Source organism: Aulonocara stuartgranti (genome assembly GCF_965226115.1).
Source record: "Aulonocara stuartgranti genome assembly, chromosome: 12".
Taxonomy (NCBI): Eukaryota; Metazoa; Chordata; class Actinopteri; order Cichliformes; family Cichlidae; genus Aulonocara; species Aulonocara stuartgranti.
In genome coordinates, this window is record NC_138948.1 from 20,360,534 (window position 1) to 20,383,474 (window position 22,941).

General features: G+C 40.2%; 2 protein-coding genes across 3 annotated transcripts; one reads left to right on the forward strand and one right to left on the reverse strand.

The window, feature by feature from the left end:
* Positions 1 to 1,138: 1,138 nt before the first annotated feature.
* On the reverse strand, positions 1,139 to 11,221 carry LOC309719232 (uncharacterized protein). The gene is made up of 12 exons (XM_082555205.1): positions 11,053 to 11,221; positions 9,704 to 9,815; positions 8,069 to 8,162; positions 7,271 to 7,325; positions 4,588 to 4,728; positions 4,301 to 4,461; positions 4,120 to 4,218; positions 3,632 to 3,777; positions 3,338 to 3,509; positions 3,115 to 3,227; positions 2,047 to 2,134; positions 1,139 to 1,670 (listed from the first exon to the last, which is right to left on the reverse strand). The coding sequence occupies exons 1-12, from the start codon at positions 11,162 to 11,164 to the stop codon at positions 1,617 to 1,619; spliced, it is 1,347 nt and encodes a 448-aa protein (XP_082411331.1). The 5' UTR covers positions 11,165 to 11,221; the 3' UTR covers positions 1,139 to 1,616.
* Positions 11,222 to 13,343: 2,122 nt separating this feature from the next.
* On the forward strand, positions 13,344 to 20,991 carry slc2a11b (solute carrier family 2 member 11b). 2 transcript variants are annotated; one of them, XM_082555581.1, is made up of 12 exons: positions 13,344 to 13,548; positions 15,045 to 15,143; positions 15,470 to 15,630; positions 15,719 to 15,843; positions 15,985 to 16,114; positions 16,216 to 16,364; positions 16,658 to 16,845; positions 16,958 to 17,068; positions 19,230 to 19,331; positions 20,170 to 20,245; positions 20,343 to 20,470; positions 20,604 to 20,991. In XM_082555581.1, exons 1-12 carry the CDS (start codon positions 13,510 to 13,512, stop codon positions 20,796 to 20,798), a joined length of 1,503 nt encoding a protein of 500 aa, XP_082411707.1. In that variant the 5' UTR covers positions 13,344 to 13,509; the 3' UTR covers positions 20,799 to 20,991. The 2 variants fall into 2 exon arrangements, with proteins under 2 accessions (XP_082411707.1, XP_082411706.1); XM_082555580.1 differs by lacking the exon at positions 13,344 to 13,548 and adding an exon at positions 14,737 to 14,915.
* Positions 20,992 to 22,941: the final 1,950 nt, after the last annotated feature.

Here is a 22,941-nt window from a genome sequence, read left to right on the forward strand (position 1 = left end):
CTAAATGAAACTTCAAACAAACAAACAAAAAACATTATAAAAAAAAAAAAAAAACTCACCTTTCTCAGAAGCGTTGGGGCAACATTTTTTATTGTGACTGGACAAAATCAAGTTCGCCGGCTACAGTCAGGAGAGATTTCCAGCTTCTACACAGCAAAATCTCCAGTGTTAAATTAACACTAGAGAGTGTCTATATGGGTCCACTCCCTCTGAGTGTTAAATACAACACTGTTGAGTGTTAAATTAACACTTTTGACAGTGTTATATGTTTAAAAGTAACCTGGTCAGTTTTGAAGATTAACAAAGACTAACACTGAGCAGTGCTGATTTTCTAACACTGGAAAATAACTCAAAATGTTAGAAATATTCCAGTGTTAGAAAATCAGCACTGCTCAGTGTTAGTCTTTGTTAATCTTCAAAACTGACCAGGTTACTTTTAAACATATAACACTGTCAAAAGTGTTAATTTAACACTCAACAGTGTTGTATTTAACACTCAGAGGAATGGACCCATATAGACCCTCTCTAGTGTTAATTTAACACTGGAGATTTTGCTGTGTATGCTACTCTTATATAAAAACCTTACTTGAAAGCCCTGAGGCCCACTTAAAAGAAATATGGTCAAAGAGATGAGGTTGTGTTATGCTGAGAGCTACAATCCCCACCATGGGACCATTCGCAGCTAAAGCAGATCCTCAGCAAGGATTTCTAGGTGGCATTTTTATAGCCTCTATTTGATAGAAGAGTAGAGAGCGGACAGGAACGTAAGGCGGGAACAAAAGGCCAATCCAGCCTTTTGACTGGATCATATAAATCATTACAATGGTGACACAAGGCCAAAATATACAATATCCTCTGTTGGTTTGAACAATGGGAATATTGTGTTTCTACAGGGGGTAGGGCAAACATGCTCGTATAATGATAGAGTCAACCTGTTCCCAGGAACTTGAATTTTATCCGGTCACAAACAAGAAATGTTGTCACCAACTTTCCCGTCAAATGTTTCTTTTTGCTGCTGTGTGTGGCACCTCTAGGCCACCGTACTGTGCTGTACTGAAAGTCTGTGGAACATCTAACAATGATTACACGACAACGATTTATATATAAAAATAAGTGATTGGCTCTTTGGAAGCAAGAGAAGGATTCAACGCAATAAACATGTTTTTATCAGATGTCCAACTATAATGCCCAGGCTTTAATCACAGCATTGGTTATTGTAGCTATTGCTTAAAACACATTCTGGTAACACTGTGCTCAGGACAGTGTAGTGCGATATAAAGACTGATCACATGACAACAATGAGAACTAACTTTATAGAGGACACTGTGAAAATGTGTTTGCTGGTAAAGGCAGCCCCAAGTTCAAAATTTGTAATTTGTAAACATTTCATATTTTTCTCGCAATAATTACCCATAGACTATAAAAAAAAAAAAATCCAGTCACAGTCTGACTTTCATTAAACGACTACAATCATAGCTTCTCCAATAATTAGTAATAAAGGCACTTTTAAAATCAGCTGCTGAGATGATAATTGCTGGCAGTGATCTCGGCTGATTTAGAGCTTACACCTGCGAGCTTACAGGTACTGGTGCAAAGTGTCTTCAGCTTACCCAGGGTCAGAGGTCATATTCTGCTGCACACTGCTGGAGGTACCATTCATATAATTTACTCTGTGGAAAAAAAGTTACCTGTGTGAGATTCACAATCCTGATGTTTGATAAATTGACAACACGCATGAACTGATTTTCTTTTCTTTTTGGGCCGAGCGAGGGAAGTTAAACTAGCTGAAAACACAACACTGACATAAAGTTTACTACCTTATGAAGCATTCTAGTTTTTAGTTAGCAGTCAGCTCACTTAAAAAAAACCCGATCAACACTAAAAAGCTCCATAAAATGAAGGGAAGCAGCAGAGTTGGCAGTAATTTCCTTTATACCAATAACAAATCAATAAAATACTTAATTACTGTGGCCTTTAGATTTGCACAATCCAAATGAAAAAACAACTTAGTTAAGAGAGCATAAGGACACAAAATGTACATCTAACCTTCTTAGTCTTGACGATATCTTGGATGTAATCATTGTACTCTGTCATCGTCCTCTTCTCCTTCTTCGTCAGAGTCTTATTCCTCCGGCTGAGAATGAAGAACATGACAGCATTAAAATACTCGTGTTTGTAATTGCATGTACAGTCTACACCTGTTCAACTGCTCATTACACAAAACTAACCAGCCAATTAAATGGCAGGAACTTAATGCATTTAGACATGTAGACAAGGTCAAGTTGATATTAAAATGAAAAAGTTCAAACCAAGCATCAGAAGGGGGAAGAAATGTGATTTATATGTTTGAGCGTATCATACAGGCCGGTTCTCAGGCCTAGTTCTTTAAAGCGTTAAAGGAGTCTTTTTAATGTCTTGATACGACATAAGGCCCTTGCGATCTTATAATGATCTTATTCAACCATCAAGAGCATTCAAAAGGACAGAAAAATAGAAAAACCGTTTGCAGAAAACTACAAAGAAATTGAAAATTTGAATGAACCAGTCCCTGTTTAGTTTACTCCTTGATCGGGTGACATTGAACGGACACATGAACTGTGGTTGGTGCCAGTCAGGCTGGTCTGAATATTTCAAACTGCTAATCTACTGGGATTTTCCCACAAAACTATATCTAAGGTTTACAGAGAATGGTCAGAAAAGGAGGAAATATCCAGTGGGTGAATATGCCTCGTTGATGTCATAAATCAGACGAGAATGACCAGAAAGGAAGGTAACAGTGACTCAAATGACCAGTCATTACAACCAAGGTGAGCAAAAGAGCATCTCTAAATGCTCTCTAACCCATCTGCTTTTAACATTACAGGAGCAGAAGACCACACCAGGTACCATTCTTGTTGGCTAAGAACCAAAAACTGACGCTGCAATTCAGGGTGTGAAAATGATCACTACTGATCAGATCACTATCTGTTTGGGATGTGGCGGAACGGGAGATTTGCATCATTAACGTGCAGCTGACGAATCTGCAGCAACTGTGTGATGCTGTCATGTCAATATGAACAAAATCGATCTGTTTAATTAATCTCTACGAGTTAAATTGCATTTTGCCACACTTACCCTGCAAAATACTTTGCCAGGAAAAGCAGGAGGTAGCAAAAAGCCCCAAAAATGATGACAAAGACTACTTGCCCATCTTCAGGTATCCAGTCCCATAAATACATCACTATTCCCTTTCAGACACACAGTAATAGACAGTCAGAGAGCTCAGGACACTATGTTAAGTCACTAATGAAGTAATTAATGAAATATTATGAAACTGATATTCATTCAGAGCACTTACTGTGAAGATAGTGATGGTTCGAGTTGCACCTTCACCCAACAGCTCCTCCAGCTGCTCTTTGGATAAGGTGCTCACAATAAAACTGAGGATGAAGAGTAAAGGCAGGAAAACACCCAAAGCACCGCACAGGAATGAATGAAGACGGATGCTTTTGTTGCAAGCCACATCAGCCCTGTGTACACAACCATAACAATAATGTGCTATCATACATTTTCCACAACTGATAGTATCTGGTGATGCTTATCTGCTCAGTGTACACATAATATGTTTTATCAAGGCTGCAAGAGGTCATACCTGTCCTGCTCTAGTCTGCTGCTGATAGTGGAACAAATAAGGTCAGAATCTTTCTCCAGCTGATTCAGTGTCTTCTGAACAGCCTGGTTAATGGTCTTCTCGATGGTCCGACAAACGCCATCGATCTGGTTCACACACCTGCTCGGCTACATGAGACAAACAGCTCGTAAACACGTCAGATTTGGACTGAACATGAAAAACACTCTGCACATCTCAATAAAGGATGGTCTGGAAAGTTCCATGACAAATCCTGAGGGCAGTCTGACTGACAGCCTTGTGGACTTGGCAGAAAGTGAAGCTGCACTCGCTCAGCAGAAATGAAGCGGAGGTCTTGAGGGATGCACAAATCTACCACGCACGCTTCGTGGTTGTAGATCATAAGATGGTGCAGCGATAACTGCACTGCCGTGGTTTATAATATTTGCACAACCAGAAGTAATTTTTATACAAACACAGCAGTTTAAAGTAACCAACACAGATCATTTTACCTTCTGTGGGTTCGGGATGTATATTGTTGGCATCTCAAAGCCACATTTGTTAAGACCTGGACGGCGGCACAGTTCTTGGACTATCTGCATCATCACTCTCTGATGAGAAAAAAAAAAGTTCATCTCACAGGTTCAACTTTCTTTGAAACAAAAATAAATTATACAAATCAGGTAAACTGACCTGTCTGTCTGTCTCCTTCCCAGCTTCATCTGCCTTGCTGAGGTAGAACAACAGCTTGTCTGCGCATTTTTGGCTCAGCTTCTCCACAATGTTGAGCGTGCGTTTGCAAAGCGCTTGGCCCATCGGGTCAAAGAACACAAATATCAGGTCTGCCTGTTCTCCTGCTCAGAGAAAAAAAGCATTTATTACATTCCTGCAGCTGTACATCAGCTGTACAGTAGACACAAAGGAGAAGAAGAAGAAGACAGATCACCACTGAAGAGACAAGTTTAAGCTAAAGGACACACCCAACCAAGTGATGGCACTATTCACATCAAAAGGGTAGATCATGTCCCCGTCCACCAAACCCGGAGTGTCCACGAAAGTCACCAGGCTGAATTTCTTCTGCTTGGAGGTGGAGATCTCAGCAGATAGGTAGTCAGTAACACCTGGAAAACAGAGATGGCGTGCATGTGCAAAAAGATAAAGACACAGTAACTAAGGTAACGAGTTCAGTCCATGCAGGAAAATGTCGCCTCTAATGGCTATAATATTGTGTGCTACAGGAAGCCGCAGTGCGGTCAATACTTGGAAGCCTGAGGGAGATCAGCAACAAGATCTCAAGGCAACTTTTATGCTAAGAGCTTTGCATTTTGGGGACGGCAGCTATAATTTAACTCCAAAACGATCGTATTCTTCACAGACACAGCTGTGCACGTGTGAAAAGATACGTTCACGTCCTGTGACGATGATACAGCAGCCGCACCCTCGCACATGAAACTTTATTTCTGTTTTTCTAATCATGAAAATATTAACGAGGCCTCTGTTTCCTCACTGCCCTCTGTGGAGAGCTTTGTTGTCATGGTTACACACAACAGCTCTTCAACTGGCAGCTTTAGTGTGGGGCGTGGGACATAAAGCTAGCCAGTGAAGAACGACTGTGAGGCAACGCACTGAGAGGTTACGATAATCCACCACAACCACCACACATAAGAACACCCCCCCTCCCCTTAAATAGAACAGGATCACTATTGAGATGCATCCCTACTAGTGACAAAGTAACCCCTCCCACGCCGACCCACACTCACACACACACACACACCAGGGAGGCCTGGGATGACACTGAGGCCGTTTCATGCAAAGAGGCAGGTGTCAACAGCCAGCACAAATCGCATCCTTGTGCTGCAGTGAGCAGAGCCACTGCTCCTCTGGCACATTAGCATTCCCTCATGTTTCTCCCACATCAGCATGGCCACAATATCAATAGATCTGCCTCTTATCACACGCCTAAGAAAAGTCTCTGAGTACCGAGATATCCCTGCTGTGCAAAAGAAACATTAAAAATATGTATGTTTGTGTTTAGGTGTGTGCGGATTTCATAAAGTAGCTTTAATTTAGAGCGCTGCAAGACCGCACTTCAGCTATTCCATATAATCCTAAATAAACAGGCACAAACGGGGACAGATACATCGATCCGTGCGGGAAAGGAAAAAAGTTCTGCCAGCTGAAAATGAGAGTTATACTTGCCAATGTGCGCTAAGTTCCTGAACTGACTGTAACTGAGAGGACCGTGCAGGAGATCATGTGCACAAGGAAAAGGGCAAAGGCTGCAATAACGCTGCATCGACCAAGACCAAAAAAGAAATTGTTGAGCTGAACAGGTGAAAGCAGACATGGTGCAAATACTTCTACAGGAATCTGAGAAGCCAAAGACCTTGATTAACCAGCGGATATGATTATTTTTTAATGTGCAGCAAAAGCAGTCAGTTCCCACAAAGCATACAGGCTAAACCCATGACAACAGGTTGATAAGACAGACACATAAAGATCTAAGTATGAAGCCAAATTAAGAAGCACATCCCAAAGGAGACCAAAGTGTGCAGCCAGCAGCTGCTCCCACATGTATGGATATATGGAGCTTTTCTGATGAGTCATCCTCGGCTGCTGTGACAGGTAAACAAATGTCTCATACAGCTGGTTTCCACAGGCGGCGGCGACGATGACGATAAAGTTGAAATGAATTGAAAAGAAAAATCCTGCTTGTATTCCAGCAGCAGATTGTTGCGAGGCTCGGGCCTGCGGAGCGAAGCTGTTGCTGCTGGAGTCTGGGCTGCGCCGTCTCTAATAGCTGTGACATTTCTCAGCAGCTCCTTCTGACTAAACTGCACTGCTGCCGATGGGGCGTGTGACTCATACGCCATACAGTGTTCGCTCTGGTCCGCACCCAGTGAACCCCCACTCTCTACACACTGCCTGTCAACACTCAAACACACTCCCCCACCCTCCGCTGCACACCCCCACTCAGCCAGCAGGCAACACCCAGACTCTGTAGACGATCACCACGTTCACAGCGGCCGTCCGGTGGCGTATCCAGAGCGCTGCTGACGCACAGATCTGAGCAAAACTGTCTTAAAACAATATCAGAGCGCCGCACGTGTGTGAGAAGAAGAAAACAGGAGTCTGGACCGATTTATCATCAAGTTTATGACTCACTATTGAGTCATCAAGGTGAAGGACCTAAACCCAACCTTAAATCACAGAAGCCTGTGATAAGGATTAATAACAGCCCACGAGTAACCGAGCATTAAACAGGCAGACATTCTTGTGATGTTACAGATCACAACGCGTCTTTAAAACCGACTTTGATCAGCAGCATCCAGAGGTAAATATTCATTAGCCACCAGCAGAGCCTTATGTTAAACCTCAAAGGTACAGCTACCTTTTTGCAGTTTGTGATTACATTCATCTCCTGCAGTTTTAACTCTCGATTCCAATAATTTGCGAATTGTAGAGACTGATTGGTGATGATCATCAATGAGCATAGAAATATCACGATCAAAGGCATAGAGATGCAAAGCCCCAAGTTTTTACTGTTTACCCGCACGTGGAATATATATCAAATCTAATGTTTCACAGAAGGAACTATCTGCACATTCACTGAGAGAGCATGAAAATGTAGTATAGTAAAGAGTTGAAGAAGTAAAGTCTTACCTTTGAACTCCAGGAGCGGTCGAAAGTGAGGATAGAGATGCAGCGTTGCATTCCCCTGCGAAAGAGTTAACAGGACAGTGTTAGAAACAACCCGATGAGACAAACCTGCATTTTTTTCCCCTGCAGTCTTTTCCCGCCCCTCTACAACAGAGTCCTCTCTCATCTTGGTGCTTTACACGAGCTGGTGTGCTGCGGCTCAGTGTGCACGCCTTAGCTCTTCCTGCACATTGGAGATAATCCTTCTACTCTGCAGTCCTACACTCCAAATGTATTATTCATACTCCTACCCTTCACCACATCAGGATATGAACAGAGAGGCAGAGGGAAGGGATATCAGAGACGACCGAGAGGCAGGTGTCTCCCAAGCCTGTTCTCATGCTGCAAAGATGTTTCTGTGTGTGTGTGTGTGTGTGTGTGTGTGTGTGTGTGTGTGTGTGTGTGTGCATACACAACAAAGCCCCTCAGTGGAGCAGCATATAGAATGAGAAATCACCACTGGCTGAGGGAGTGCCTTACATAAATGCCAACATCAAACACCCTGCTTCATCAGCCTTTATGACTGACTGCAGCTTCAGTTCATGTTACTGAAGTCAAACAATCGCAACATCTCCTTGAGTACAAAACTAAAAGGTGATAGCTGAATATAAAAACAAGCTTCTTAACAAATACTGAGAACAAAATTAAAGGATTGCACTGAAGTAAAAGAGTTAACTGTCACAATTTTCCTTTTTAAGCTCTGGCTGGGAAATCTTTTCGTGGCACAGCTGCACATGCCGGCCGTGTCCACGCTGATCGTACCGTCAGAGATTCTCTTTTGCGTCCACTTGTGATGAAGGTAAACCCCTGCGTTTCGATGGCCACCCCAGTTTTCTGAATGTGCTCTTCAACATACCTAGAAAGATAATAACGCCATCAAAAGTGAGAAAGAGCTAAAGCAACAACGCCTCAATTCTTGCGGAAAGCTACATGTGAAAAAAACGCTGCAAAATGATTCTGTTTACAATCAAAGGGAAAATAAACAAATCCTAACATTTTAAGAAGCTCAAACAATGCACTGTTTGAATTTTTGCTTGGTAAATTTGATTTATCCACAAGAAACTAAATTCATTCTTTCATGTTTTAATGTTTAGAATAATTTACCTACCTACCCACAAACCCATCCATCTGTAATAATATAGCTTGTGGCTTGTTTAAAAGGATGTAGTTGTGTGATCAGTGGGATATTACAGAATTTGGACATCAAGAGACTAGAGAACAAATGTCAGGTAGAAAAACACTCCTCGAACCAGTTTGCAATCTCTAAGCAGTAATAATCAAAGTGATGACCTTAAGAGCATCTTCAACATTAGCGAAGATGAGTATATAAGAATCTTGAAAGATTTAACAAATTAACAAATATTGCAATAGAAAAAAAATGTCACCTTAACCAATTTGTCAGCAGAAAGCCCCCTCTCTCTAAAATATGTCAGATCAGTTAGAATCAGGGGCGGCGCGGTGGTGCAGTGGTTAGCTCTGCCATTTCACAACATAAAAAGTCCCGAGTTTGAATCTATTGGCCAGCTGGGGCTTGGGTGGGTTCTCTTTGCGTACTGGGGCTTCCACCCACAGACCACAGACAAGCATGTTGGGTTACTGATTATTCTAAACTGTCTGTAAAGGAAACAAGGAAGACCACAGAAGATGTACATGGTTGTGGGGAAGGCTGGAGTGACAGAGGGGGATGCTAGGGATAGGGTCGGGAAGGGAGATAATCTGCTTTGGCAACCCCTGAAGGGTCAGGAGGAGGAGAAGGAAGAAAAGGAGGAGAAGAGGAAAATAAGAAGCTTAAGAAGAAGAAGGGAGAAGAGGAAGTTTTTCCCAGATTGTGAAAGGTCCCCAGTTCAAGGACAGGAGGAGACACAAATCCCAGGAAGGCTTGTTTCAGAAAAGACCCTCCTTCTTATGTCTGCACACATTGTTTATATTTGATTCAGTACATATGGTATTTATTAATGGTGATTTGATGCTCTTTCTTTTAGCACGGATGTGGGACAGTATTACAGTGTCATTGTATGCCTCGATCTGCATTTCAAATATGCAGATCCACCCAATGTGGTGACGCGAATAAGGGAGTAGCCTAAAGGTCACTAATCTTACAGCATACATATTTCCTACCCAGCATTTATTCAAAAGAGGACAAAACTTTGATGGTGACAAAAGATTTAACTGACATACAAAATAACAAATTACACCTGTTTTTTCCCCCATTTTCTTTTGTAAATCCACACTTCCTGGGGCAAAACTGGGCTGCATTCAAACCACAAAGCGCTTTCAAAAAGTCATGTGTGAACAGGATGTTCTCGACACCAGTCTCTCTTTGAAACATAGAGCAGAGCATGTGATGGTCAGGCAGCGTTATTAGATCACAACAACAATAAGAAGTATCAGTAATACCAGTTAATGAAGGAGCTCTTTCCTGCAGAGTGGTTACCCATTATCATCACGATGATCTTCTTTCTGGGAGGCAGAAGACGGATTCCCAGGCTGCTGGCAATTTTTACCAAGCCTGAAAAACACACACAACACAATCATGACATGCAATGACTATAGTGGTACCTTTGTACTGTGATGCTCTAGACTGGTTTTAAAATAAAATAATGTAGTTGTGAGTAAATAGTAAGCCTGCACAGATGCATAGTTAATCGTACATGGTTAAAGAGTAGGTAGAGGAAAATTTTACAAAGTGGCAGATGAAATGACTACCACTTGTCCTCCCTCACAACTCTTCTCAGTAGTGACAATTATCACAGTAAAAGCAAAATAAACTGATGCCTGTTGCCTGGCATGAGCTCCAAGACAGTTATGCTTAAAGTAAAATTCTACTATGTTAAACCTCTGAAGTCTAAGTTACCTGAACCCTAACCCTATGCGGTCACAATGTGTATGTTTGTTTTATAAATCAGACTCCCAAGAATGAACATAAATTCTAAGGTTTTTTCCTCTTTGGAGCAAAAATTTCTTTTAGAAATGTAATTCCAATATATCTACTTGATTTTGACATACAATACAAAGGTCTAGAGGCATCTCTCATTTGTTATCTCTCAAGTTATTCTTAAGGAAGGGGAAGAGAGGGCAAAGGTTGACATATAACAAATTATACAAGCCTGTGTTTTTATTTAGCTATTACACTATAATAAGTTGTTGTTTTTTTTAAAAGGACACATGGTGATCAAGGTAACTAAAATGAGTTACAGGATTATTCGTGACACCACACCTTTCCAAATGTTTACCTTCTAGAAAACAAGTTGATATTCTCTCTGCTTTTCTCTGCTTGCACCCCAGAAGGGTATAATAATCTCCCATTAATAAAAAGCACACTACAGGAGGCTTTCTTATTAAATTGTTGATTTTTTTAACTGTAATATCTTACAGTATAAGGCCGTCACTATGCGACTGCGGCACTTTAATTATGTTCCTCTTTCTGGGATCAATGAAGTCTCTATATATCTATGTGTATGTGATTTTGCATCAATGCATACAGTCAGATGGGGCACTGCCCAGCGAGGCTGCAGAGGAGCCTCTGAGATGTTCAACGTCACGTGTTTGACACACACTAGCAGCTGCTGCAGACTGACACACACACTAAACAAGCAGCATTACACCTTTAAGTCCACATAAACTTCAGTCGGGGGCTTCAGCAGTGGCACAGCTCGGTTACCATAATACCACAGCCAGGGCGGGCTGGTTTCTACTTTGCGGTCCTAACTTTGCTTTAGCCTTAATCCAGATTATCGACTGTTTACCGTTTTCGCTGTCCACATACAGATTGTGGCACTCCTTCAGTATCCTCTCACTCGGTGTGGTGATCGCAGACTCCAGGGGGTTTGCCACAGACCTGGGCTTTCTACCCGACATGGTTAACGACGCCAGGGGAACCCGCTTCTCTGCCCTTTCCTACACCACACGGGGAAGGGTTTCAGGGTTGCACAAACACCGTTATGTCCTGAAGAAGCGCTCCCCCTGCGGCCAGACGTCATCATGACATCTGAACACACAGGTGTTATTATGCCCTGCGTGGCTTTAAATATTATTTAATGATTAGTTTGTATTACTGACCTTTGTCCATAGAAATATGACAAAATTGCTGCCATGTTGAATGTCTACAATTAGCTCTCGCCACTCCCGAACTGCTCCCAAAATGTGGGCCACGGACCCCTGATGGGCCCCGAATGGTACTACAAGTGGGCGTTAAGAAGTCAATTATTATAAATAGGCTAAATTATAACTGACAAAACTATTATTAAAACTATTACAGTTCAAATCAGTTTTATTCGTGTAATTCCAAATTACAACAATAATTGCCTCAAGGTGCTTTAAATGTAAGGTTAGAGAGGAAACAGCAACAATCAGATAACCCCTGATGAGGAAGCACTCGGCCAGAATGAGAAAGAAAAAACACACTTTTAGCAGGAAGAAAACTCCTGCAGAACCAGTTCAGTTTCTGGTGCAACCAACTCAGAGTAAGGGTAAAGAGAAAAGACAAAGAGGGTACGGGGAGACAGGACAAAACACAGATTGTGGGGGATAAAAGACACAATTCAATGGCATGCAGTAGTGTATGAACACCTGGGGAAAGAAAAGTGAAGAAGAAATGCTCAGTGTATCAAAGGTATAAGCAGTCTGACCTTATAGCAGCATAACTAAGGAATGGTTGAGGGTCACCTGATTCACCCCTATCTTTATCAAAAAGTTTAAGTCAAGTGATGAGGTTAGGGGTTTCCCTCCAGTCCATGAAAAATTAAGTTTTTCATGGACTGGAGGGAAACCCCTAACCTCATCACTTGACTTAAACTTTTTGAAAAATTTAATTTTTCATGGACTGGTACTTATATCACACTTTTACCTAACTGAGCACTCAGATAGAGTGCTCACATTCATGCTCCACTTTATTCCATGCCTTGCACACATTCACACTCCAATGAGGGGACAGTTTGGGGTTCAGTAGGATACTTCAACAAGCTGACTGAAGGACCCAGGGATCAAACATTGACCTTTTAGTTTGTAACTCTACCTGCTGCACCTCCTTGTTAAGCATCATACAAGTTTTACAATTTTTTATACATTTTTCATAAACAGTAAAAATGACACGTTTTTTGTGTCCTGAATAGATCAGCCTGAGGGAGACTGTGCTCTGCTGCGTCTGTAGTATAGAGTGGAGCTGGTGCAATAGAATGTCCATTGAATAGATAGAATAGAATCGCCCTTTATTGTCATTGTACATGTACAACGAAATGGTAAAAACTTTGTGGAAACAGCGCTGTCACAGCATCAGCTGAATGAATGATCTTTTGCGTCATTGTTTCATAAATGTGGTCAGTATAATGACCATATTTATCAAAGAGCAACCTTTTTTTTATTTGTTTTGTACTACAAGTAACTTCAGTAGGTTTTATTTGAATAAGCTTTAAGCTGTGTCACACGAGAGTATTCCTTTTTTTTCTGTCTCTGTTTTAACGTTGATCAACAAATCATCACTACAGACTGAAACTAAAGCTGAGCTGTACATTTTGAAAAAAATATCCACTGTTAACTCTATTTGAGATTTCCATTTTTAGAGTCTCAAAAGTTCTCACGGGATTAAAACGTTTTTTGTTTTTTTGTGGTAAGCTACAGAACTCTTTGAATGATTTACAAATTTAAGAGCGCAGCGACCTTGGAAATAAAATCAGTGTCAACGTTTTAGAAATTATTTGTTTTATCACTTTTATCCAAAGTAATTCCAAAGTAATTCAAACCCAAATATGTATTTACCTAGGAGGCAGTCATCCATGGAAAATAGAATCCAATTTTATGGAACTACAAATTAGCAGATGACATCTTCTGCTACCTGAACAATAAATTTGTGTTATCATCTTTGAATATAGTGAGAACCTATTGTACTATTTTTTCTCGTGACTACAATACATGAACCAAACTTAAAAAAAAGTCACATGACAGTTGAAACAAGCTGTAAGTGTGAAGTGTGTAACACAAAGTGAATATTATTTTAATATTTGGGTTAACAAGCCCTCTTTTACCCGAGAGCAAGCTTCACCATGCAGCAGGAATGTGCCTCAACCTCTTAATCAGCCTCTACGCTGAGCCGAGGTCATGTGCTGCACCTTACAGTAGGCAGCTACTTTGTCAGAACTTGGATTCAAGTGCAAAATTTAGTCTTTGTAAATGGTTTCTGCGAGCATAACTTTACGGCAGCTTTCAAAATGAACGCGGATGAGGGACGTGCGGAATCAAGGAAAGAGGTGAGTCATACATGGGTTTGGAACCAATGAGGGCTGTTAGAAAGAAAAAAAAGAATAAAGAAATAAATAAAATAAATTATTTTAGAATATTTGCAGGGTTTTTTGTTTCTTTTTGTTTTTCTTGTTTTTTGTTCGTTTTGGGTTTTTTTTTTAAAAAAATAATTCCTGGGTTCAGACGTCTTTCCTCAAATGACTAAAGAGAGCCAGTCACGAGGCAAAGTCGTGAAGAAAAACGTTAAATTCACATGAAATAAAACATAGCTAGTGTCTGTGGAGGATGCGAGCTGTAATCCGTAGTTTAATAATTTTAATCCTAAATAAATGTCATTTATATTTTAAATCCTAAAATAAATCCTAAATAAATATTTAAATTCTAAAAGCGCGTGGTTTTGGGTTGCCAGATTGACAAAAATCCGTTTAAAGTACTTGGTATTGATATGTATTATAACTGCAGTTCGGATTGTTGTATACAGAATGTCTTAAATTATGAATATTTATTATCAACTTTATTAAACTGCTAATGAATTGCTCTTTATAAACATTTCCGTGCATCCCTCCTCTGACGGAGACTGGAGTCCTTATGATGGAAAAGACAGCAGCCACAAAAACCTTGCACCATGGCCGGCCCAGATTGCTCTCCACAGTTAATCCATCCAGCGGCTGCAGTTATTCAAAAAACTTCACCAACTGCTTTTCTATACTTGAACTATAGGGGGAGTCCGCACATAGTATCTTTACTGCTGAGCGTATAGCCTAGGACATATGTTACGGCATAACTATGGATTTTTTTTTCTCAGCCTTTTAAAATGTGAATGTGGTACTGCATACTGCCTGTAGGCATACATCACACTTCCATGGCATCAAACCTGTGAGCTATGCAAGTCTTTAAAAACAAAAAAAAGAAAAGAAACCAAAATATATTAAAATAGGTGCACATTGTGCTACTCTTTGTGAAACATGTTTTCGGTAGACCAAAATCATAATGCTATGTAACTCCCCTATGTGTGGATCCCGAAATACTTTTCTTCTTTTATGTGAAAGTAATTAAACTACACTGCATGCTGTGTTTGGATTCAGTTAGTGCGCCATGAACTTTGAATAAACATGGAATAATTTAGCCAATTCCCCACACCCTAAGGACACTTTCTGACAACAGATCAATTGTATTATCCCCGTCATAAACTCATCCCCCCATCCGCTTTAAGTTTCCTGTTGGATGCAAGCTCCTGCGAGAAGGATACTCTGATATTCTGCTCTCCCTCAAAGAATCCAGGACTTTAAGAAAAATATAAAACATGCCAAAAGAATACAAGAATGAATATCAGCCTCTTCTAGCTAAAGCAACCAAAGATAGAAGGCGGCCAAAGGTAAGTGGATTGTAATGGATTAAGGGTTTTGAAAAATAAAAGTACGTTTGGCAGCATGGTGGGACGCAGCTTTCTGTCCAAGATGATATTGAAACACTTTTGTTTGTGGGTCTGTTTTTCTGTTTGCAGCTTCCAAACAAATCACTTCTGCTGGCTGTGTGTGCTGCTGGCATCGGGGGGACCTTTCAGTATGGATATAATATATCTGTCATCAATGCGCCCACAGCGGTAATAATTCTGCTGCCTCTCACTGGACTTTTTCCATAACTATTGATCTAAATGATCAAAACACGGTCTGAGGGCAAACTTAGTAACACGTGGACTACAGTCACTGTTTTTGTTATTCTGATATTAGAGAACACGCACACACAAACACACAACACATAATTTGTTCTAACAAGCACAGGCGGTCTAATGATCGCCAAGTACAGTGATGTTATTCAGTGACAAAAAAGTAGACTGATAATAAGAGTAGTGGCAGTATTTAGACATTGCTTTGCACTCGTGTTGATAAAAAACAGTGTTTGTGTTCAATTTTCTTCTTTTCTCTCCAGTATGTGCAAGATTTCATCAACCAAACCTGGAGCGAGCGTTACCAAACTCAAATATCAGATGATGGTCTCACCCTCCTCTGGTCCACTATCGTGTCCATATTCACTTTAGGAGGACTTATAGGGGCACTGATTGGTGGAACATTGTCTGTGAGGGTCGGAAGGTATGGACATGTTTTGTTTTTTTGTTTTTTTTTTAATGAAAAATTGTCTTCTCTTTTATAAATAATGGGATTCATTTTTTCTTTCCAGAAAAGGGACACTGCTGACCAATAACATATTTGCACTCCTGGCTGCTTTGCTGATGGGTCTGAGTTATCCTACAGGGTTATTTGAATTACTCATCATCGGACGTTTCATCTCTGGATTAAATGCAGGTGAGTACATCAGGAACACTTAAATGTTTTGTTTCTAAATCTTGGAGAAACACAGATACATGAATTAGATGTCCAGTTAATAATGGCTAATAATGATGCTGCATGAAAACCTTCTGAAATGTCTTTTAAATATTTTTATAGGCATTGCCATTTGTGTTCAACCTCTATATTTGGGAGAAATAGCTCCGACTTCACTGCGTGGTGCTATGGGAATGGGAACCTCAATTTTCATTACTGGGGGGATCTTTACCGGACAAGTGATTGGCCTCAGGTGATGAATAAACACATTAAGAAGAAGAACTTTTCACACAGTTCCAATGCTACATCCCTTCAAAGAAAATATCAAGCTGAAGTCCTTGTACAATTATACAGAGAGCTCCTGGGGAAAGAGGAGTACTGGCCCATCCTGCTCTCCACCACCTGTATCCCAGCTTTTCTGCAGCTCCTGATCCTGCCCTGGTTCCCTGAGAGCCCACGCTATCTGCTCATCGACAAAGGGGATGAAGAGGGTTGTAAGAAAGGTAAAACAGCTGCACCGTTCCTTCCATTTCAGATCGCTGGGAATTGTATTCTTCCAGGAAAGATGACTTAGTGCATGTGACAGCGTAAATAATAAAATGTATAAAGACTACCCTTTGGCAGAAATAACCAGAGGCAGAGACATTTATCTTTTCATTTCAAGCATGTGATGAATTTCTGACGGTGGAAACCTTCTGACAGGACACCCCCCCAAACAGCAAACAGCCACCGCAGATTAGTCAGATATGAAGGAAGTGCAATAACTTGAAGTCCTGTGTGTCTTATGTGTCTGCAGCCCTGAAGCAGCTGCACGGTATAGCTGATTGTGACAGTGAACAAGAGGATATTGAGAAGGAGAGGAATAGCTTATCAGGTTTACAGGCCAAGAAACCCTGGGAGCTCTTTGCTGATCGCTCTTTACGCTGGCAAGTTCTAACCATCATGGTGCTCAACGCTGCACAACAGCTGAACGGCATCAATGCTGTACGTACGACCACTTTAAAAAGTTCACACAAAGATAAAAAAGGAGTTTCCAAAGAACTGAAAGTTATGGTTTTGTGTTTGTTTCTTTATTTGTTTTCTACACTCCCTGTAGATTTACTTCTACGCAGGTTACGTGTTCAAACAGTCTGGTATTCCCAGTGATAAGATACCATACGCCACTGTCGGCACTGGTGCCTGTGAATGCATCACCGCTTTAACATGTGTAAGTATGAGTTTCTCGTCATGTATTTTCAAGTATTGTTTTTAGTATTTGGATGAAAATCCACTGCAACTGCTTGAAGTTTAGAACCCACAGACATCACCAGATCTCCTCCCTTGAGATGTTCCCCTGGCTTTTACAGCATCCATCTTCAGTCGCTGCTAGTTTGTGGGTCTTCATTCAGTTTTTTATTTAAGAACTAAAAAATCATGCTCTGGTGGATTGAAATCAGGTGACTGGCTTGGTCATTGAAGGATATCCCATTTATTTGCCTCAGACAAACTCTTTGCAGTATGCTTTGGATCATTATCCATTTTAATAGAAATTATAGCTGTGCAAACTTCTGATGTCTTTGTGCTACTTCTATCAGCAGTCACATAATCAGTAAACATTATAATGCTGTTCAGCCATGCATGCCTATGCATTAGGCCTCCACCATGTCTGACAGATAGCATTTCATGCTTCAGATCACGAGCAGATTTTCTCCTTCGCCATGCTTTTCTCTTCCAATCAGTTGGGCTTCTGTGTTTCATCTACCCAAAGAATCTATTTCAGTACTGTACATGTCGAATCTTCTTCTTGTTCTTGAGTGTAACCAGTGGTTTGCGCCTCGTTGTCAGCCTTCTGTATTTCCATTCATAAAGACATCTCTTTATTGTAGACCTTCACTAGTTTTTTTATATTTACACAGATATGTTCTAAAAACCCAATAAACTCAATAGATTTAAGTGTAGATGAATGTATTTTGGGATCATTTTTTACCTAACTCTGACTTCAAAAAAAATTCCAGTCCCTTTACACTGAGGGTGCCAAACATAAGGCCTGGGGGCCAGAATTGGCCCAATAGATAAACAATTAAATAACAAGAAAGTTCCTGTTTTTTCACTACCTACTATAGAAATGCCCGCAAAAATGAAAACTAGATATGTTTTAATTACATGACATGAACCACCAGAGCTTTTTTTTGTAATTTTACACATTTATTGTGTAGTTTTACTGCTCTGACCCATTTAAGATCAAAGTGAGCTGTATGCATCATCCCTGCCCTACACAGTTATTGTGTGTTAATCTGAGTGTATTCACCTTATAAGTATGACTCAAAGCATAAGCTGACTTGTAGTCCTTTTTATGAGATCTCTGCTTCCAGTTTAACTCAGGATATACAAATATCATAAAACTCTAATGTGACATTTTTTTCTACGAATTTCTTTGTCATTGCTATTGCTTGGGGTGCTTGTGGTGGTCTGTGAAGTGAAATTTACTCTTATAAAACTTCTTCTTGTTTACAGACAAGTTTTCTTTATAGACTAAATGTATGCCTCACTTATTCATAATGCATGATGACGTCAGAGGTTAGAAGATACAGATCTTACACTTTTTAAGCCCAAAGCCTTTAAAAGTAACATTTGCTTTTCCTGGGGTGAAGGACTGCTTACCCATTACTGGACTAATATGTGACAAAGAATCCAACTGGTAAACCCAAAACAATGTGTGTAATGGTCCGAATATTAATATACTTTTGCAATTATTTTTACTGAGTCAGATTATGAATACAAGGGAGTTTTAGACTATAAGATTTCATGCAAGCCCACTCAGGACTATCATTTGTTAAAAAATAAGTCACAATAGACCTCAGCTTTGCAGTGCAATAACTTCGGCTTACTCTACCGAGGAGGCAGGATCTCCTGAAGCAAGCTGAGTTTTGCCAGGTGAGACAGCACATCTGAAGTGAACTATCTTCTCCCGGGTGTCATGTGTCTCATGTGACCAAGTCCAGCTCCTGACACTGTTCAGAGTTTATGTGTGAAATGGCTTTAGTTGTGCATACTTGTATTTATAATCTATCTTAACTGGAAAATACATTGAACTTTAGTTTCAAATTTTTCTTTTTGTTTCAGCAAACACAGAAATAATGATCCTCTATGACACTTACAGCAATCTTAAAATCACAAGATGAGACCTTTCAAATATCGCTTCCAAGCGATGAACTGTCAGAGGCGGTCAGATTATAAAAAAGAAACCATCAGGAAGAAAAATAGAAAAGAATTTCAAGACGTTTGTGTAAGATGGCTGGAAATAGAACATGAAATGGATCAGAGTAATCCTCAAAAGAGATGTTTGCCTGGAGTCTTTCTGGTCTTGTGACATGCTGTGTGTCTCACAGGGTATGCTCATTGACCGTCTGGGAAGGAAAGTACTCATCATGGGAGGATACACACTGATGGCTATCTGCTGCGTTTTATTCACGCTGACCCTAACTTTTCAGGTAATTATCGTCAGGCCAAGAAATCTTTTTAAAAAGAGATATTTAAGGGTTTAAGCCCTGTGTGGTGTTCATGCTTTCGTTACCCTGGTTGCATCACATATGGAGGTGTTTCAGTCCTTGGACAAGTAAACTATGCAATTTAACCATTTTTGGCATCCATATTTCTCCCTGTGTTGGCCGCTGGTAAGCTTATTTTGGAGATGACTAAAGGTCAGCCTCGTGCTTACTGTCAGACTCTGTCAGGTGAGCACTGTCAGAGTGCTCACCTGACAGCGAGTGACCTGCGTGCTAAAGGCTAGAGTTATCACTGCAGAGTTTGAGTCTGTCCCGTCGTTCCTTCCTGTCTGCACCATCACATCTGATAAAACTCAACTGTTTCTCTGCATCATCTTCCAAAACTGACTCATCTAAAAGTGCTAAGCAGAGAATGAGTTCATGACCAATACGCAGCCACACAGGTCAAGCTATTTGTATTTGTTGTGCCCCACCCTCGATATGCAGCCTGGGATGGAGCGTGAGAAACTACATTGTGGTTCCCACAACCCAGAGGTTAAAATGTGCAGGAAAAGCAGGAGCACAAACGCATACACACTAAAAACACACCTGAACACACATGCTTAATATGAATGTGCAGGGTTGCTCTATGAAGTTTTATTGTATGCATTCTTTGCAGAAAATGAGCCAAAGGCAAAAAGTCTGAAGAAACAATCAAAATTACATATTTTTTCTTTTGGTAAATACTGAAAACGGGTCCAACAGACCTGAACGCCACACAGAGGTTAAGGCATGTCCCTACCTGTGTTATAACGTTTCTTTTGCACAACTTCCTTGTTCTCAGGAGGCGAGCCCAGTTGTTCCATACCTCAGCATGGTCTGTGTTTTTGCTTTCATCTTAAGTTTTGGCTTAGGACCAGGTAAAAATGTTCTTTCTTTCACCGAAGCATGTGCATCATCAGCTGCGTCTGCACATCAGCTGTAACAGGGATTTCTTCTGTGTCTTCCCCCATGAAGGTGGCGTGACTAACATCTTAACAACTGAGCTGTTCACGCAAAACTCGCGCCCTGCAGCGTACATGCTTGCAGGGTCAGTGAACTGGTCCAGTTTCTTCTTCATTGGCCTGGTCTTCCCCTTCATTGTGGTAGGTGTTCAAATGGTTGAGGATCTATGATCATTTTGGAATATTTTCTCACCATTTCTTGCATTTAAAATGAACATTTAAACCTCGATGTTGTACTTGGATATGTTCCACTCACTTGTTTTATTTTTTACAGCTCGGACTGAAGCAGTACTGTTTCCTGGTGTTCTTGGTTATCTGCTGCTTGGTGATAATATATATCTTCCTTGTTGTCCCTGAAACCAAGAACAAAACCTTTCTGGAAATCCAGAACGAGTTCCAGTCTTCCAAAAAGAGGCAGATCGGCTGTTCGGACGGAGCAGGGACAATACTGTTGTCAACTTCAATATGAAATGTGCCTCGTTAAACAGGGTTATTTAATCAGTGATTCTTTATGTCACACAATATTTATCACACAAATCTGAAATATTTATAGCGAACACATGAGATAACTTCCTGAGACCCAGGTTCATGTTTGGGATGCAATTTGTAATTTTGCCTTGTTATTTTTGATTAGTTGGACATAAACTAAGTTTTCTCTTTGAGCAGGGAGTTGTTACTTTATTACAAAGCTGTTACATACTTTTTTTTTATCAAGTCCTAATATTGGGATAATCAGGTCATTTTACAGCACAATACAATAAAGTCAACACAGCTTAACAACGTATAAAACACAGCTGAGCAGAATGAAGAATAAGGTGCAGAACAGCAAAATGAAATACGCAAATTGATGATGCAGGGTCTGAGGTTAACATTCTCACCAGCCACTTTGTTAGCTACACCCACTACCTCTAATCAGCCAATCATGTAACAGCAACTCATTTAAACGTGCAGACATGATCAAGATGACCTGCTGAAGTTCAATCTGAGCATCAGAATGAACATTTAAGTGACTTTGAAAGTGGCAAAAAATTGGTGCTAGACAAGCTGGTCAGAATATTTTACAAACTGCTGATCTACTGGGATTGTCTCAAACAACCATCTCTTCACAGAGAATGGTCTGAAAAAACTTCTGATGCCAGAGGTCAAAAGAGAATGGGCAGACTGCTTTGAGCCGATAGGAAGGAAACAGTAACTTAAATAACCAGTCGTTACAACAAGGCACAGAAAAGGATGACATGTTGAACCATTACACCCAGAAAACCACATCAGGTACCACTACTGTCAGCTGACAACGGGAACCTGATGCCACAAATTCATATGGCTCACCAAAATTGGACAACAGAAGAATGGAAAAATGTTCTCTGGTCTGAAGAGTCTGAGTTTCTGTGGCAATATTCAGACGGTAGGATTAGAATTTTAAGGGTTATATTATGGCTGGTGGCGATGTGGGGATATTTTCTTGGCACACATTGTTTAAACCGCACAGCCTACCTGACAGCTGTTGCTGACCATTTCCTTCCTTTCGTGACCACAGTGTATCCATCTGCTAAAGGTGGTTCTGCCCAGTGGAATCAAAGTGTACCTAAAAGTTTCTGGTGGGTGTATGTTGCTTAATAATGAATTGTGCTGTAAACTATAGTTCCTTTTTAGATCTTGTCAGGGGTAGACATTAGTTCAAACACAAGTAAGAGAAATGAGACACTGTAGACCGACTCAGAAAGAAGACGTGCACACGGGTGAATGTCTCTGAGAAGACAGACACACTGAGCGCAGGCTTGGTCCTTTATTTATAGTGAAAGTCAGTTACATAGTACTTCCTCTTTTAACTGAAAAGGGAGAGGTCAAGCATTATCTCAGCTTATCTGACCTTGCACACATACTGAAAATAACAATGCAGAAGTATATCATGCTTATCTGACATCACACACTAAGGTAAGGAATGCATTTATGTTCTCTTTAACACTACGCTTGGTTATGTGAAAATATCTTGGTTATGTGAAAATATATGAACACACAGAATATAAGGCATACTTGGTTAGAATATAAGGCACACTTGATTATATTGTATTACAGAGATTTGGTTATAATGTATAATGTAGAAAATCTCTTAACAGATCTTCTAGGCAGTTGTGATTGTGTCTCTTTAGCCCAACTAATACTGAAGAAGTAATCTTTATATATAATATGTTGGTATAATAAAGGCTGGTTTGTGTAACTTTTAAGGCCAGGTCTCCCTTGTAAAAGAGACCTTTAATTTCAATGGGAATAACCTGGTTAAATAAAGATTAAAATAAAAAATAAAAGGTGCTCCTCTGAGAATTTTCAATAAAGACCAGTTTAAATAAAAACGTTTCATCATTTGTGAACTTTGCTTGGCATTTCAGCTGCTTAATATTTCAGTTTCCAATCTTTCAGCATGACATTTGATCAGGAGAACAAAGAGTTCACTCTACAGTTTGTCATGCATCACATGAATAAAAAAAGTATTAGAGTGAAAAAGAGTGAAAAAGTATTAGAAGTATTAATATTTGTTTATAGTATTACTCAGAGAGAAAATATATTGAATATATAAAAAAAGAAATATGTATAAGAAGAGATTCCGTCATTGATTA